Raw genomic sequence first — 16,954 nt, forward strand, 5'->3', positions numbered from 1 at the left:
TGACATTTCACATTTCTGCAAACTATGCAACAGTCTGCAGCAGGCACAGTATAACTTACTTTTCCTGCAAATTCCTGACACCTAAAGAATGCTAAAAGGAGCTATTTCTAGTCACTTGGACTCTAGCTTACAGGAGGAATCTCCTTTCAATTTAAACTCCTTTTCTTTAATGACTTGTATTTTTCAGCAGACACTCAATATTCATTTTTGGTGTTGTAAAATGAACTTGGAAGATGCTGCAAAAAATTCCTCCAACAAGCTCAGCAGAGTTACGGGAACAGAAACAAAGATCCACATCTTACCAATGACCATATCTGGTCCCCATAAAGTGTTCCAGCATTTTAGTACATGTTACACTGCAGTAAGGGTTCAAGGAACAAACATTCTGTCTCTAGTACACATGTAAATGCAGTGATTATCTATATCATACTAAAATGGGTTTTACCTAGCACTCCAAGTGTTAGTGGATTTACTTTTGTTAAAAACCTGCATTTACTGCACATTCCAGGTCATTGGAGCTTTCATAATTTCTTATTGACTTTTAGATATGAATTTCCATTCAAGATACTGAGATCTGCACTTTATTTCAGAGGAAGATCCAGAAGGAATCTCTACCAATTCCTTACTTACTTCAAGATGCTAGAGGCTGAAACTGAGCAGCTAGGAAGAGTAAAAGCTGAGTTTGCCAGTCCTGTCAACAGCTGGAGAGGAAGTTGTGTTACATAGTGAACAAAATCACATTGCAGCTTGGGGTCTATGAACTGGGCTGACAAGAGCATTTGAGCGATTTATAATATCTCCTGGCTGGTTTTCAGAAAGAACTGGGTTCTGATTACTTATTTCAGAGTCTTTTGTACAATTAGTTTGCAGGCAATACAATTTTCTCACTTACTGCTTAACAGAATTGTGCAGCTAGTTGGCTGATAGAATAACAGCATATATGTAAACCTGCTGCCTAAAGTGCCAGCGGATAATTTGTATATTCCTTTCAGTAGCGTAATGGACTTTTACAGTTTGGCAGTTAAAGGGCTGAGTAATATAAATTAGTATGACACTTGAAAATAAAAATATATGTCAAATCTTCACACCCCAAACACATTTCCCTGTGCTAGAAGAATATAATGGGATTTACACCAGCCTAAGCCCCTTTTCTTTCTTCAGGTACTGAGGGATGTTTATTTAAAACCAGTTCCTTTTTTCTACTGATTTGTTAAATTTTATTATCTCAGCCGAAAGATGAGAAAATACTTCTCAAACACGGTGCTTACCAAGAGCACAGTGAAAACATGATGCCATTTGATCCTGAGATAGCAGGTGAGCTGCTAAAACTTACCCCATATACACAGCTCTCCAATTTTACATGCTTCAGACAGTCACATCTTTACACACGGCTCAGGATAAAGGGGGTGAGGTACAATTTCTTTTTACCTACAGATGAGGTTTGGATGTTACTTGAAGGAGGAGTGAAGAAAGAACAATTTTTGTGGTACATGAACTTACTCAATGGCTTTACAAGCCGGGCAACGGAGTGGATTTAGCCCAGATTCTCAAAACCATTTTGGCCACTTCTTGCACAGAATTGACAGTGACACTAAAGGTGACAGGACAAGCAAGAACCATGGCAAAGAGGAGGTCACTGAAAGCACTGGGCCTTGGTAGAAGTTATTGTCATCAACAGTCACATCTTCAGAACCTCCCAGATACTAAATGTGAGAAGCTAGCTCTAGACACAGGCTGGAACAGGGGTGTCTCTTCCACCAATACTGACAAAAATAGAAGCTGAAGACACTAAGTCCTAGCAGAGGCTTTATTTCCTTTTTCATACTGCAATATTAGTTTAATTATTGCATTATTACAACACCAAAGATGTAAAAGGATTTCTACAAGCTATTGAAATATGCTCTGGAAATCTTTCGACAAGTAAAAGCTATGAGGAAGACTTAAGTGCAGGGTAAGAAGGTGTTTGGAAACAATAGCCATGAGCCACTTAAAAAAGCAAGAGGAATACTGAAGATATGAGTATCAAACCTTTTACTGTGGGAATGTAGGCCCAGAAGAAAAAAAGAAGGAAAAAAACAAATGAACTGACAGTCCTTCAGTGTAATAATTTTCTGCTATAATCTGTTCCTGAAGCTGCATTTCAATTCAATAATGTTCCATTTTTCTCCCTAAGTTTCTCTTTCACACTCTCTAACTTAATACCTTTCTTTCAAAAGCTTGTATTTCAAAAACAAAGTGTTCTCATTCTTCATAGAGACTACTGCTTAACTGGATTTAAGTCTTTCTGCAGTGAGGTTTATCCCAGGTACCCCATCATGCTCTCTTTTCCTGGGTGACAGACACAAAGGAATACACCTGCTTGTCTGTGCATTGCTACGCATCAAAACTCTGGAAGTGGAAAGTAGTCAGCATTACAGCCATAGGGCTTCTAGGACTTAATAAAGGAGAACTCTTAGAAAGAGAGACAAAGGAGAATCTAAGCTAACACAGAGAGTGAATTTCATCATTTTAGGTTACACCTTTATACATAATCCCACCAGAACAGAAAAGAATAATCCCTGAGAATCTGAGAATAAGGAGCTCTTGGAAATCAAGAGTAACAGGCTAACTAAAAAGAAGGACAGAGAAAAGTCCCAGACTTGAAAATCTTTTTGATGTTTACAGGTCTTAATGAAGCTGACCTGAGGAAAGTAAAAATATTTTCTCTCAGGTTAAAGTTTCAGTTTTTCCAGACTCTGCTCTCTACTTTGCACTCAAAACTTAGCTGAATTTGAGTAAATATTTTCACATGTAAAAGTACCCTCATTGGTAAGGTTTCAGAAGTAGGGTCAGTCTGGAATGAGGTCAAATTTGAACATAAATAACTGAATCCAGTTTTGCCTGCCAAATCCTCAGACAGATTCACCTGATACTGTAAGAAAGCTCTTTGAATTATAGACCTGCTATGAATTTTGCTACAGGTCATCTGGTACTCACCTAATACTGTAATAATACAGATTCACCTGATACTCTTTGAATTATAGACCTGCTATGAATTTTGCTACAGGTCATCTGGAGATGATTAAACATAAAGTTGACTGTATTCACATCTTTTCACCCAGGTGACTTCAGAAACAATAGTGTACACACAGAGTTACAGAGCATTTAAAAATTTGGTTCCCAAACCAAATTCCAAACCAAATTTTTCTCAAGGTGACAGGACCACATATGAAGGGTTATGTTTCATCTCTTGCTTATGCTGCTTTTTCTGTTAGAGTAAGTAACTAAGGAGGAGCATCTAGTTTTTAAACATGGTGTTAGACAGAGGGACAAGAACAGCTTAAAAGTACATTTTTAGTGAAGTCACTATGTTGAATTGCTTTGAAGAAATCAGTGTGCAGTGTTACAGAACTAAAACATATTTAGAACTTGCAATTTATTTTTTTTTAATTCTTAGAAAGCAACAAGGTGATTTAAAGCAAAAATGTAAAGGTGATGCTGGCTAGTCTGACTACATGACAGTTTTGTATCAGCCTCTAACTTTAGGTAGATTGGTTTCCAGCATTACAAAAAGTCACCATAATTTTCAGTATCAGACTGATATTAGGGGGTGTTGAATCTGTAAGGGCCCAACTACCTTTGAATCCCCCTGGACTCAACTTATTAATGAGAAATGAAGGGCATTTAGGTCACCTTAAAAGAGAATCAAAGCTTTGAAGGCACAGAGGGAACTGATCCCCTGCTACCTGGTAGTCACTTAAGAGCTGTTCAAGTCAGAACGACTGAACTATCTACATTTGGTCCCTACTGGTATTTTATCTACGCCAACTTTGATACATACCATGGAGGACTGTCATTGTTTGTTCATAAGGACACAGAATATCTCAGTCTGTAAAGCTGTAAACAGAATCATTTGCACACCACAAAAATAGGTGATCAAAAAGTTATACAAACATTAACATAAATCACTTGCTAGCTGAGACTTCTCATGTCTCTGGTTTCAAACAAGACAGAGCTTTGTAAGTGGGCTGGAGGCTTTCAGAGATTTTATAACAAAAGGAGATCCAGACCTAATTATAATGGCATTGATACATACTAGTGTACCAGCACTATGTGTAAATCACATCTCTTTTGCAGTATTTCTGATGAGTTCAAAATAGCCATGCACCAATCAGGACGCTCATTCTTACTCCCAAATCATCTAAATGCTTATTACAATTTTCAAGGTTGTAAGGAAAGCAGAGATAATAAAAAAGATAGAACAATCTGTATATTTTTAAGCTTCTCTCTGGTTCTGAGATTCCAGCATGTTTGTATTTTATTGTCTCATCTCGTTTAGCTGCCACAGCTACACAATGACATTATGACAGGATAAAAAGATGTGCTGGAAGGAATTAAAAATGCTCGCCTGCTAGTCTGGCTGGCCCACAGGCACAGAGAAACTGGGGGAAAGGGAAGATATTTATCACTGCTTGCTTAAAATATTCTTTGAAAGAAGTGCTGATGCACAGACTTTCACTTATATAAGGAAGGTGAATGATTAAATCAGGTAATGATGGATTCAGGTGACATTTAGTGTTCGGCTCACTGGAGGGCTGCCATCTTTGCACCAGAGCCAAGGTCCACAGGCCAGTGCACTGAGATGTGAGCCTCCACCCTACGCTTCTATAAAACAACAATAATCTTAGCTATCAGCAAAGAAGCTGAAAAGCCACCAAATCTTGTTTAATTTTCTTTCATTTCCTCCTCAAAAACGTATTACAGAAGACAGCTTTCAGAAATGCAAAATATGCTTTGGAAGCCACTTCAGTCACGTGCAACTTCAAATCAAACTTTATGTTGCCTTATCTGAATGTACATAGCCAGTTCTATCTTTCTTGATTAAAACGTCTTGATTGAAAAATAAAAATGTATTTACTGTAAAGTGTTTGTACATTTACAGATCAAACTGGCTCAATAATGGGTCAACACTCTAAAGAGGAGTGACAAACCTGAACATTAGAGGGATTAAAAACAACTCTGAGTAACCAAAGAGCTGAACAAAGTACAAAGCAGTTTGGGCAGGCTTTGAAGGCAACAGGAACATCCCTGCAGAACTGGGGAGCTGAAGACTCTTAGGTGAGCAGCATAAAATGAGACAGCAGAAGACAACAGCATTTCAAGGATGGAGTATTTCCTGTTTGCGTTAGGAGACACGGACAGGCAGCAGCTCTCAGCGATGAAGCTCTTAAATGATGAGACAGTGAGGGTCTGACTGCAGGGCTTCTTACCAACTACTGCTTTACTCATCCTGTGGATACACAGAACATTGATGCCTCACTACTGTTCATCCAGCAGTTCTTCCTCAAAAAATAAACATATTAAAAAAAACCCCAAAAAAGTAAAAATTCAAGAACAAAGACCACTGAATGCAAAATATTTAGCTTTTGTGGGGAAAATTCAAACAGTATTCAAGGAAATGATAAGTAAGATCTGAGAGAAGCCTTGTGAGAAGCCTTAGGAGGAATGTACAGGCTTTACAGCCTGTCTTTTCAGGCTCGTTTAAAGAGTCCAAAGACAACAGTCTAGACAATTTGGAAGGAGGGAGGATGAAAGTCTTCTAGATGCAGGCCATTATTTTAGAGAGATAAAATCTAACATAAAACAGGATAATAAACTGTCTTTGAACCTGTAAGTCCTAGCAACCCACTCCTAAAAGCAAGAATACCAGTTCAATCCACCTGCTGAAATGTTTAAGTTATGAACACTGAGTAATTACATAATATTAATGAAAATGTGTACTTACTAGTATATATGATAACTGACCAAATAAAAAATATGAGAAATATATTTACAGTAAATATTCACTACCAAATACCTATCAAGTACAAGACCTCTATGTTGAACACAAGACTTTGCACCCAGCTGACAAGTGAAAAATCTTTTTTCCCCCCTCTTTCTTTTAATGAAAGCTCGGAGTTTTCAAGATAATACAGTGCACAGCAAAAACTTCGAAGAGACCCTAAAAATCAATAGACCTGTAACTATTTTTAGATGCTGCTATTTTCTACTATCCCTGACGTTAAGCCAATTTTGGGAAGATTTGGCTGTGTGTGTATTTCTGTGAGACACTTGCAATCAGCCACCATGTAAATTATCCCAGAAGCAAACTGAGAGCTGCAGCTGAGTGAGTGCTAGGCTGAGCAGAGAGAACATCCAGTTCTTCCACACCTTATATCTAGGGGCAGAACATCACTGCATTCTACTATGACCTAAGAAGACATCAATTTTATATATTGAGCTCTTTTTTGGTGGATTTGTTCTCTTTCATTTTTTTTAGCCAGGAAATTGCTTGTTTCTAATTTTTTCTAATATTATTGATTTTTTATCATAATTATGCACGCTTTACAAAAACTGCAAATGAACTTTTGGGGTATGTTATAAATATATATTCTAAAAAGACAAAATTACTCTTTCTTATACATCAAAACAGGGTTCATTTAAGTTCTTAATGTTTAAGGAAAGGAGCAGGAATTGATTCCAGGAGGCAGGAATGGATGTTTTTTAGACTAAATTGCTAAATTGAAAAGGGAATGACAATCTCCATTACCCTTAAAAACAAGTGTATACTCTACATTAGAGTGATATTTGCCTTATGTAGGAGCTACTAGGTGCCCTGTGATGCTTCTGTCTCGTGTGAGATGCTGGTGGTGCACAAATAAGTGCGCTGGCTCTCTGAGAAGCTGCCACCTCTGTGGCCGCCACCTACTGAGACCTCAAGAGACTCCTCTGGAATGGAAAGACTTCCATTGACTCAGTGGAAAGGACATCAGGCCTTACATGAACACGGGATGTGCTTCATAATCTGATTTTATGAGCTCAGCCTTCCTCTCCCTGAAGTCAGGGCAGTTGTGCCCATGATTTCAACAGGAATAGCACTGACAATCTACAAGCCTGAGCTAATTTAGTAAACTGATGGATGATCAACAAGGGTTTGGGAAGTCGTGTGCTCTTTTTCATGGAATCTATAATGAAGTACCCATCACAATTAGGCTATTAGCATTTAAAAAGCAATTCTTTGAGCTGAAACATGCTATCCCTATATATGCACAGTTACAATATTTGACACTTCAGGCAGCCTGGTTTTCTATTCTGTATTTCAAAGCCTGTTGCATTTATTTCTGTTTTCCTGTTTTCTTATTTGTAATAATGCAGCAACAAACTAATTTAAAAAATAAGCAGAGAAGGAACATTATATGAACAAGGAAATGAAACAGTGCAGGGAAGAATGACCTCCAGAGCACTGGAACTAAATTCTATCAATTAGAACAAAAAACCTCAGGGGAATTATTCTTCATGCAAGCCTAAAGGTAGAATTTTCCCATTCAAATCATGAGGAAGCACCTTTTTCTTATATACATTTTGCCACCTACCAAAATCCATGGTTTGATGCACCCAAGTAGCTTCCATTATTTTGGCTGGTACCTGAAAACTCTCAGTGTTTTTGCCTGTTTAGTCAGGACCACTGCTAAAGATGCTGCCATGACATTATGATAGGTAACATACTTCCTATTCTTAGTTTCTTCATTATGGCTTTTCTTTTCAATGCTTGGTTTTGCCCTGCTGCATTTTTTTTTTTTGGTCTTCAGAGCACTGTCACCTGCTGATGCAGCTCGTGCTCTAACCGCACTGAGATTTTGCACAGCTGCCAGTTCTAACTTGAGCTGCGTGGCCAAGTCCAGGTTGCTAATCTGGAGGATGACGTCTCTGCCTTGTGCTCCCATGCCCAGAAACTTTCTGTCTGTGGTGCGGTGTAAAATTGCAGGTTACCTTTTACTGCCAGAAGTCAATACTTCAATCAGTTTTTGTTTCTGTAGCAGTTTTTTTGGTGTTCAAAATGCAACTAAAATAACTGTGCATCAATTCAGTCCTGTAGGACAGCTATTACACAGCAATTAAATACCATTTAAAAAACAGAGTTGCTAGTTGAAAAGGGTGCTTGAAGTTTAGCAACCACAAAATACAAATTGCTTCAGTAGAAACATTTTTTGAGCTATTCTGAATATGTTGTTGAAGGTCAAGTGAAATCACCTACCTCTTCTTTATTTTATTTCTTTTTACTTTTTCCAGTACAGAGACTTGAAATGAGTGAACTGTCTCTGTACACGTGCTTATTTTACATAAAAACCCAGGCCACCACTATGATTCTTTGTTTACTGGTTGCCAACAGTGTAACATTCAGCTCCATTAGAACAACTGAAGTACAATGTTTCATTTTAGTGTCTGTATGGCCCTCATAAAATGGGCACTTCATGCTGGTAAAAGGCCCAAATCTCCCCAGCAGCAAAATGGAAAAGAAAGAATAAAATAGCCACTGCCTCAGCAATATATAAATCAAATTAACAATCATTATTTTTCCTTACTAATTTTACATTAAATATGGAAGCACTAAAGACCAAATGTTTTTTAATTTGGAGTTATGTGAATTTACAAACTGAAGCTCACCTTATGTTCATTCTCAAAAAGAAAAGTATATCACCGGATTGCATTGCCTTTCCTGAGAATTTCAGGTGCTCAACATGTATGAAAATCAAGCAGGTTTTATTGAGGAGCTTAAATTTGGACTTAGCAACCTAATTTTAGTCTCTGAAGTCTGAGTTTAATTTAATGTGACACTATATTCCTGCACAGGCCAAGCTTGGCCTCATGTTCTTTAAATAATGCACCTTCAATTTTACTTGAATGGATGATATCTAAATCAAAGTAGAAGGTTATTTTGTCTCCATAGGTTCTGAAGCTAGAAGAAGCAGTCATGTAAATTTTCCCATTTGTACTAATTTATGCCAAAATATGTGGCATATTTGTAATAAGTATCAAGAGCAGATTAGTAAAAAATACTGAGCAGAGACCAAAAGCTGCCAACTTACTCTCCTTAGAATGTGATCTTACAGTTATCTGACAAACTCATTTAAGGCCACTGTATACAGTGGGTGAAAGACCAGTTATCAATACACTGATGTGCACAAAGCACTACACCACTGCATTTTTGTTCCAATTTCACATGCACTGGTTCTTCAACAAATATAAACTAGATTTCTGTAACAATTTAAGTACAGTAGTGGCATATCTAGGAGCAAGACACAAGCATGATCCTACGTGCCAGCCACAAGGTGTGTTCAAGAGGCATCCATGACAACCTTCAGAAAATGCTCCATTTTCTTTGCAACAATCACTTATGGGAATCCAGACAAACCCTCGGAGAAAACAAATGTGAACATCCACTGGTTAACTCCAGCATTTTTCTATTTTTTGGAATCAAAATAAACATGACATCGGGCTAAACGTGACAGAACTCCCAAAGAAGCCCAAAGGGGCTCTTCATGAGCAACATCTGCAGGGCCAAGCAGTACAAAGAATGAAAATGAACAGTCTGAAGTCCTAACAGGCTTCAGCCAAAGACTATACTTTTTCATTCTGAGCAAAAGAAAGGAAGATTAACAAATAACCAACCTTGAATCGTCCTCTTGAAGAAAGCCTTGCAGGCCTCGCAGGAGGCCACTCCATAGTGGTACCCTGATGCAATGTCACCGCACACCAAACACAGTCTTTTGGGCATGGAGTTCAGCATGTATTCACACTTGGTCTGTGAGTCTTCAGCGATTGTACTGGAGCAGTCATCATACCGTTTCCTGACTGGCCCGTTGCCCCCGAGCCCTGTGGCCGAGGGGTAGAGGGGAGGCGAGTCCAGCCCGTTCTGATGTCCATTCATGGTGGAACTGTAGCTCCCGCTGGCGTCGGAGGAGCCACCGGGGCTGTGGTGGTTGATGCTGTCCGTCAGAGAGGCGGGGCTCGATGGTTCCGTCTTGATGTACGACGAACAGCTGGAATCAATGTGTCGATCTTTGCTTGACATTCTGCAGAGAAGCCTGCAGTGGGGAGAGAGAGAAAGAAGAATGTGTGTATTAAAGACAGTGCTCTTTAAGGCTGCTCTGGAAGGGTTAGGGACTGCACATCATTCATTCATTAGTCAATACTTCTTGTTCTACATGAAGGTAATCAGCATAAGGGCATGACAGAGCTTTGTCAAAGCTCCAGACAGGCAGTAAACAAAAACTTTAAAGAGACCAAATCCTTCTGTTGTCCCCTCCACCCGCCCTCTAGGCTACATGTCAACTTCACACCAACTCTGAATTCTGAACTTGTCATCAAGCAAGTAAAAAAATTGTATAATTCCTATTAGATGGCTTGGCTATTAAATGTCTTCATTTTTCCATCTATACTTTCTTTCTGTAAATTCCACCATTATCAGAAACAAATATTTTCAAGTTTGATCACATAAATACTCTGCTCTTTAATTAATATTTGTCAATACACTTAGCTAAAACACATATCCATTATCTATTGATCCGATTCAAGAACTGAAGAGCAAGTCCCTTGCAATATTTTTTTCTTCATTAATATTGCTTTATTATAGATACAGCTATTTAGTAACAAAGTAGCACATCAACGGGGTACTCTAAGAAATAATTACAGCTGAACTCCATTTTCACAAAATCTAAGTGAAATGATTCATCAGCTGTGGCTGCAATTACTTTCTAGCCATTATCCTCAGACTAACCAGTAATAACTACAGCACTATCCCATATATCTACAGCTGTATAGGATCTGACATTTCATGTGCTCCATTCTTGGATTAAAAACATATATTAGAGGAAATTTTACATGTAAGTTTTGTCTTTCAGAAAGTGAGATTTTTTTTCTTCTCAGTTCTCAGTTTCAGAATTAAGCATCTGAAATAAAACTACACAATATCTGATCCAACAAAATAGTGCTTTCTACAGGGAGGACTGGGAGGAGAAATCTTTGTCTATTTCCATCCCCAAGTTTTTTACTATTAACACATTTTGGGGTGAACAAAGGACAAAAATAATAATTAGAAAGCTCTGATTTAGATATTATTTTTGTTTTCTCCAGCTGTGATTATGAGACCACAGTAGCAAATGGCCTATCTAGCATTTTCTGGACAGTACTCTCAGAAGCTGCCAAAGTCAGATCATAGTTATGAACACTTCTTTAAAAACACTAACTGCAGAAAAACAACTATCCTATAAGACCACCTGGAGCTATGGATTTGTGTTTTCAAGCAAATATGTAAGTCCAGAAATTTGACTGACATAATTTTCTGAAGTAATTTTGAGAATTTGAAGTAAAATGAGATCTTGTCTTCATTTGTCCACTTCTTTTTATTTAAGAATAAAAAAATTTTCATCAATTTCTACTTTAATATCTGGAATCAAATTCACCAATGAAAAAAAGACATAAATCAAAAGAGTTGGCTTCCTTCCCAATGGGGGGGTAATGGAGTTAAGAGCCTGACCCATCATTAAAGACAAGTGTTTAAGATGAAATTCACCCTAAAATCAGTGTTCATGGATTTTATTTTGACTTCTCAATTGTTTTGATTTTTACTGTAAAATTCTACTGAAAACAACTAACATATATATTTGGAAAACAGCCAAATTGATGTACAGAAATGTTACCATCAAAACTTAAAATCAGGGCTTATTTGGGGAGGTGGAAGGAGCAAGCTATCTGGTGTCAGCAAATAAACCAAGGAAATGGGAAGGTTAAAGCCGTGAAAATATCTTATTACAGCGGACCACCTGCTTGTGTTGTCCTTTCCTCAAGAACTGGAGGGGGGGAAATCCCCTTGCCAGCCTGCAGTAGCGTGTGCCTTTTCTTCTGCATCTGCTGCCTTGTAGCCGTCACTGTTAATGAGTGCTGTAATTAATAGATAGCTCTCTCTTGTCTTTCTACTTGCACTCTGGGCTAAGCACTTTTCTCAAGTCAACGTTTGAAAGAAAGCGGGTCGGCTCTGACTTACAGCAGCTCTGCGAATTCCTTTTAATTTAGAGCACTTACACCACCACTCCACTTATTACCTTATAATTACTGGGCCGCTCTCACATACATTACGATCTTAGACTAGAGTTAGAAGTTATTAGGGTACTAAAACATGGTGTCTCTCTGTCTCTCTCTCCCCTTGCATTGACACTGAATTTTATACAGCTGTGATTAAGATTATCAATTAACTTCCACATTTTACCAACTGATTTTTTTTATATTATTTTTCTACACACTAAGATCTTTTTATTGACTAAACATGTACTCAGTTCTTTTTTCACCTCCCTTCTGCCAAGACTCCACATGTAAAGTCTCAAAATACAGCACTAGGAGTCACTGCCTACAGTCCATCATAACCGGCTTGATGGCACGTTCTTGTATGAAACTTCCATTGGCAATTTTTTAAATCTAATTTGTGCATTAATGAGCCCGAATGTCACCATTCCTGAAAAAAACCCCAACCATTTGTAATTAATTAGCTGCTCAACTGCATGTTGTTTTGGCCAGTACAGAAGCAGCAATTTCCCACTCCAAGCAGTCTGAACCACAATGCACTAAAATCTGATCACCGGTGCTGCCTGTGCTAAAGACAGTCTGGTTCTGATACTAACCAAGGCACAACTCCTTTTGGCTCCAGCTTCAACAGGACAGACCAGATTGGTGCCCACTGGCAAAGCGTAAACACGGTTAAAATATTAACTATTCCAGAGAAAAGCGAAAACAACAGCGCCTGACTCTGAGAACAGAAACCTTCTCAATCCCCACAAGGTGAAACACAGACAAGGCTGGGTACAGGCTGTGGGTGGGCAACAGACACCTACGGCTTTCACTCCTTCCTTCCTGCACCACTTCTGAACAAAAGTAATTCAAGAGCCATGTAAAATGGATGGCAGGTGTGACCACCATCAAATTATCATGCTGAACATTTGGAATAATGCCTAAGCTAGATCTCTGTAAAATCCCTCCCTCAGTTCCCTCCTAATTACTACTTAGCTCGTTACACTGAAGAATTCCTAGACACCATTGCATTATAGTGTAAAACTACAGTTGGAGTTTAATTCTCTCTTCCTCTCTGTGCCTGAAATTCTACAGCTCTATTATTCAAGCCTGAAATATTCACAACTATCTATAAATTCAATTGTCAGCCAGTGGGTTTTATTCTAGACCTCACTTCAATCTAAAATTAGAGGCACTAAAATTCACATTAACTCTAAGAGGAATGTAGTGAATAAGACTTTATTTCAAAAGAACACCTTTTTGTCAGAAAGAGCTATTTTCAAGATGATGGCTTTATCTGCATTCAAAGAGAATAAGCCCAATTCCACATTGTGCTGTTAATGCAAAATTTTTAGGTCACATTGGATTAATAAAAATCTAAATTTAGTTAAGGTTTATGAATAGAAATAACATGTGTCATATAAAAACGTACAGTATTTATTTTAAAGCCTTGATGGGGTTGTGTTTTTTTTTTCTTTACTAGATTTTAAGTCAAATAAATGGCAGTTCCATTTGTGGTGGGCTGTTCTGAAATAAGTTTTCTAACAAGTGGGAAATCTCAGGTAAACATTCCTTTCAGCACACTCAGGAAAAACAACAACAGGCTCTAGAAGCATTTCCATGGCCAAATACAAGAGAAAATACATAGGGGGCTGCAAGCCATGGCCAATATGCAATACATGGCATTAACTCTTCATGTCTACGCTAAATTTACTTCAAAACTTCTTCATTTAAGAAAGACATGCAGCCAGGATCTGCTAGGAGAAAGAAACAATGACAGAGCACTGCAATAGGCAACTTTGTCTTTAAAATGGTCTTAAACAATAGCGAATAAATTGTAATGCTATGTCCTTATGAAAGGCTGAATATATTAAGAATTTATTAATGCAATCACATTCATATTTCCATCTACCTGCCACATTACTAATGATATTGACAGTGCTGACACTCGCTAAATCAGTATCAATATACAAGTGGAATGCAAAAATTAACTGCATCTGATTACAGTATATAGCCTTAAGAAAGCAAGCCTCATTCCAGCTACTGGGAGCTCTTTATATTCCATCTATATATTTAACTGTTCACAAAGTTATTTTTCCCTCATCACTCTTATTACCAATACCCAAAGGAGGTCAAAACAACATGCCAATACCTCATAATCCATTAACAGATTTCACGTTTGTTTTTCAAGAAGAAAAAGCTCTGCTTATAGCATCATTCACTATTTCAGAGCCGCACTGGTGGTATCAGTGGCAGTAATAATTAGCTACAATAATTAAAGTGACCATTTTTACTGCAGACCAACACTAAAGTCCACTTTTACCTGCACATAAAGTATTTTCTTTTCTTGGGGAGAGAATTGCCCTACTTCCATAAATATCAGAATATGTTGTTAGCAGCTGACATTTGTAATGACAGCTACTACATGGGAACATCAGCAAGGTAGGTGTTATTATGCACACCTAGGTACTTTTCATGCTAACAGTACCACCGATCTGATTTTCCTCCAATACCTTCCTCACATGGATGTCTACCAAAAAGGTCTTGCTATCCTCAGACTTTAACTGTGAAAGCCAATGCATTAAAGAATCTCTTTGTCTAAGTGGCACAGTAAGTCTGTAGCAGTCAGGAATAGAAACCAGATCCTCGCTTTGACTATAAATACCACATTTCCTTCTAAATACTGTGCTAACTTTCAGTATCATTTTGCAGGTCTATACTAAAATCAGCAGACAAAAAAAGAGTCAGTGTGTTCCAGTAAATTCCTATAATCGGTTTCCCTGACTGTAACAGAGAAAAAAAAACATTTGTGTGTGAAGAAACCAAAACATTGCTTCTTGCACCGACACCCGTGACAACACCTCAAGACATTCACCAGATCCTGTTAAAGAGCTGAGTAACAATTTCAGCCGAGCTGCTTTACACTGAGCATTTTTTCTGCTTCAGCTAATTGCACTCTAGTAAAGTGGTAAAATGTGAATCACTTAGTAGGAAAATGGGCACCAGCTGCTATTGTCAGAGAATGGAGACGCCAAAGAAAAGGAAAGTGACTGAATGAAGTGTCATGTCAGAAATCAACGGTGCAACGTGTGATTTGAGAAAACATGACTACTTTACGGAGACAGGGTGTCATTATGGCATCACAGTAATACGATGCTTTGACAACTGCTGGGTCTAACATATCATCATTGCATTAAGGTGCACTGGCTTAGTTGGAGGAAGGAAAAGAAAGGATTTCTTCTTTTAATAAGAAATGTGGTAAGGCCTGCTTGGTTAACCTAGTGGATGAGATTATTAATCACAAAGTATTGCTAATCTTGTCCTATGCATACACAAACAAAACTGTTATTAGGCTCAAGGTCCTTAACAATCAAGACACAGGTATAACCACGTAGTAAGGAGTACCCAATGCAAAACAGAACAGCTGTGGTGGTTTGGTGGGGTTTGTTTTTGGGGGGTGGTGTGCGGGGGTTGTTAAGAAATGCTGAATGTTTCGTTGCTTTTTGCAATGTCTTCTTTCTTTTGTTTCTTGAAACTTGCCCACTTCACCTTGGTAAGGAAAAGCTAAGCAAGCCGGTGACTCCTTCCAGAGCAGCTGTTAAAGCCAGTAGCAGCCGGAAGAGAAGGAGCAATGCTTGAAGCCATCATGTTGTTACCAGCAGTGGCCTGAGTTAGCTGATGACTGCTGACAGAGGATCCAGCTTCCCAAACAGTTGCTATTGCTCCCTATGCCATCTACCCAAGCTCTTCTAAAGCACTTCCTGCACAGGAAGCAGTGCAAGACTTCACTACTGTGTGCTCATTTTTAGCTCAACAAAACAAGCCAAACAAACCTTCAGATCTGCACCTCATCTGAGAGGCTGCACTTTGTTTTCTGTGGTGCTTTTAAAAAAGCAAAATGTTCAAGTGGCTGACTTGCAACTACTACAGACTCTCCAAAAATGAGGAGGAATTATTCAAACCTCCTCACCCACCATATATAAATATTCAGTATTGCTTCCCATTCTATTTCAAGTTGATTCCTCATGCTTCCTGGTTGATAAACTTTGTTAACAAGAAGGAAATGATCCTGAGATACCCCAATGTGTTGCAAATTATCACTGTTGACAGCTCCTACGTTTAAGGATTACATCTGATGCAACAATGCATACTAGTGTCATTTATCTTTAGCTCATTTCCTTGGATCTATTTCAACTGAGGGTGAGCATCTCTTGTTTACAGCTCTAAATACTGTAAGTGAGCAACTGGCAAATCAATAAAACTGTTAAATGCACAATAATACTGTGTAATTACTTACATGATGTTTTGCATAATTAACTGTCTGAGGTGTTCCTTGATATAATGGATACTTGGAGTATGGAATAACCTATAAGCCTATAAAACACACCCTGTTTATATGAACAGAAATTATGTGTAAAACTCTCATTCTAATAGTCCAAATCAGGCTTTGGCACTGTATGACAGAAAGCCTTCCTTTCCTGCCAAGTCTAAATCAATTCTTATGGCATTACTTCATAACTAACGTGATATTCCACTGATGCTGACTATTACCCTGATTACTTGGAAGTAATGTAGTAATAGCAAAAATACACTTATATTAAACAAACTACTGCTATTTAATCAATATTATTGAGACAAACTAAGTGTTTTAATAAGCCTGTATAGATGCACTAATGCTGGTTTAATTAAATGTCTCCTTAGACATGCACAGGCTCTGCAGCATACAGATCCTATGGTTTGACAGACTATAACATAACTCTTCTGAATTTAAAAGCTGAAGCACTTAGAGGCAACAGAATTTAAATCTTTTCAATCTGAAAAATTATTTTTCAGGTACTCTTTTAGGAACAAAAATAAGGAATAATACTCAAAGACCTCACACCTTTGAGCCAAAACACCAGACGCCTGAAAAGCTGCCAGCCCTCAGTGGTACAGTTGTCCACTGTACCCAATACATGTTACTGCAACACACTGACACAAACAAACAAACAAAACCTATAACTGAAAGACAAAAAATAAAAGCACATATAAAAACTGCACTAGTGACTTTAATTTTTGCATGTTTTGCATGTTCTATTAGCTGTTATGTACTACT

At 38.1% G+C, this 16,954-nt stretch overlaps 1 protein-coding gene across 22 annotated transcripts in view; it reads right to left on the minus strand.

Annotated features, from left to right (window-relative positions):
- Positions 1–16,954, minus strand: part of ESRRG (estrogen related receptor gamma) — a 389,280-nt gene that overhangs the window by 112,743 nt on the left and 259,583 nt on the right. For all 22 annotated transcript variants that reach the window (XM_039697940.1, XM_039697957.1, XM_039697941.1 and 19 more), the window contains one exon: positions 9,469–9,884. In XM_039697940.1, the coding sequence (XP_039553874.1) occupies positions 9,469–9,884 (416 nt within the window). The remainder of the gene's footprint in view (positions 1–9,468; positions 9,885–16,954) is intronic.

Source organism: Passer montanus, unplaced genomic scaffold (assembly GCF_014805655.1).
Source record: "Passer montanus isolate IOZ18808 unplaced genomic scaffold, ASM1480565v1 scaffold12, whole genome shotgun sequence".
Taxonomy (NCBI): domain Eukaryota; kingdom Metazoa; phylum Chordata; class Aves; order Passeriformes; family Passeridae; genus Passer; species Passer montanus.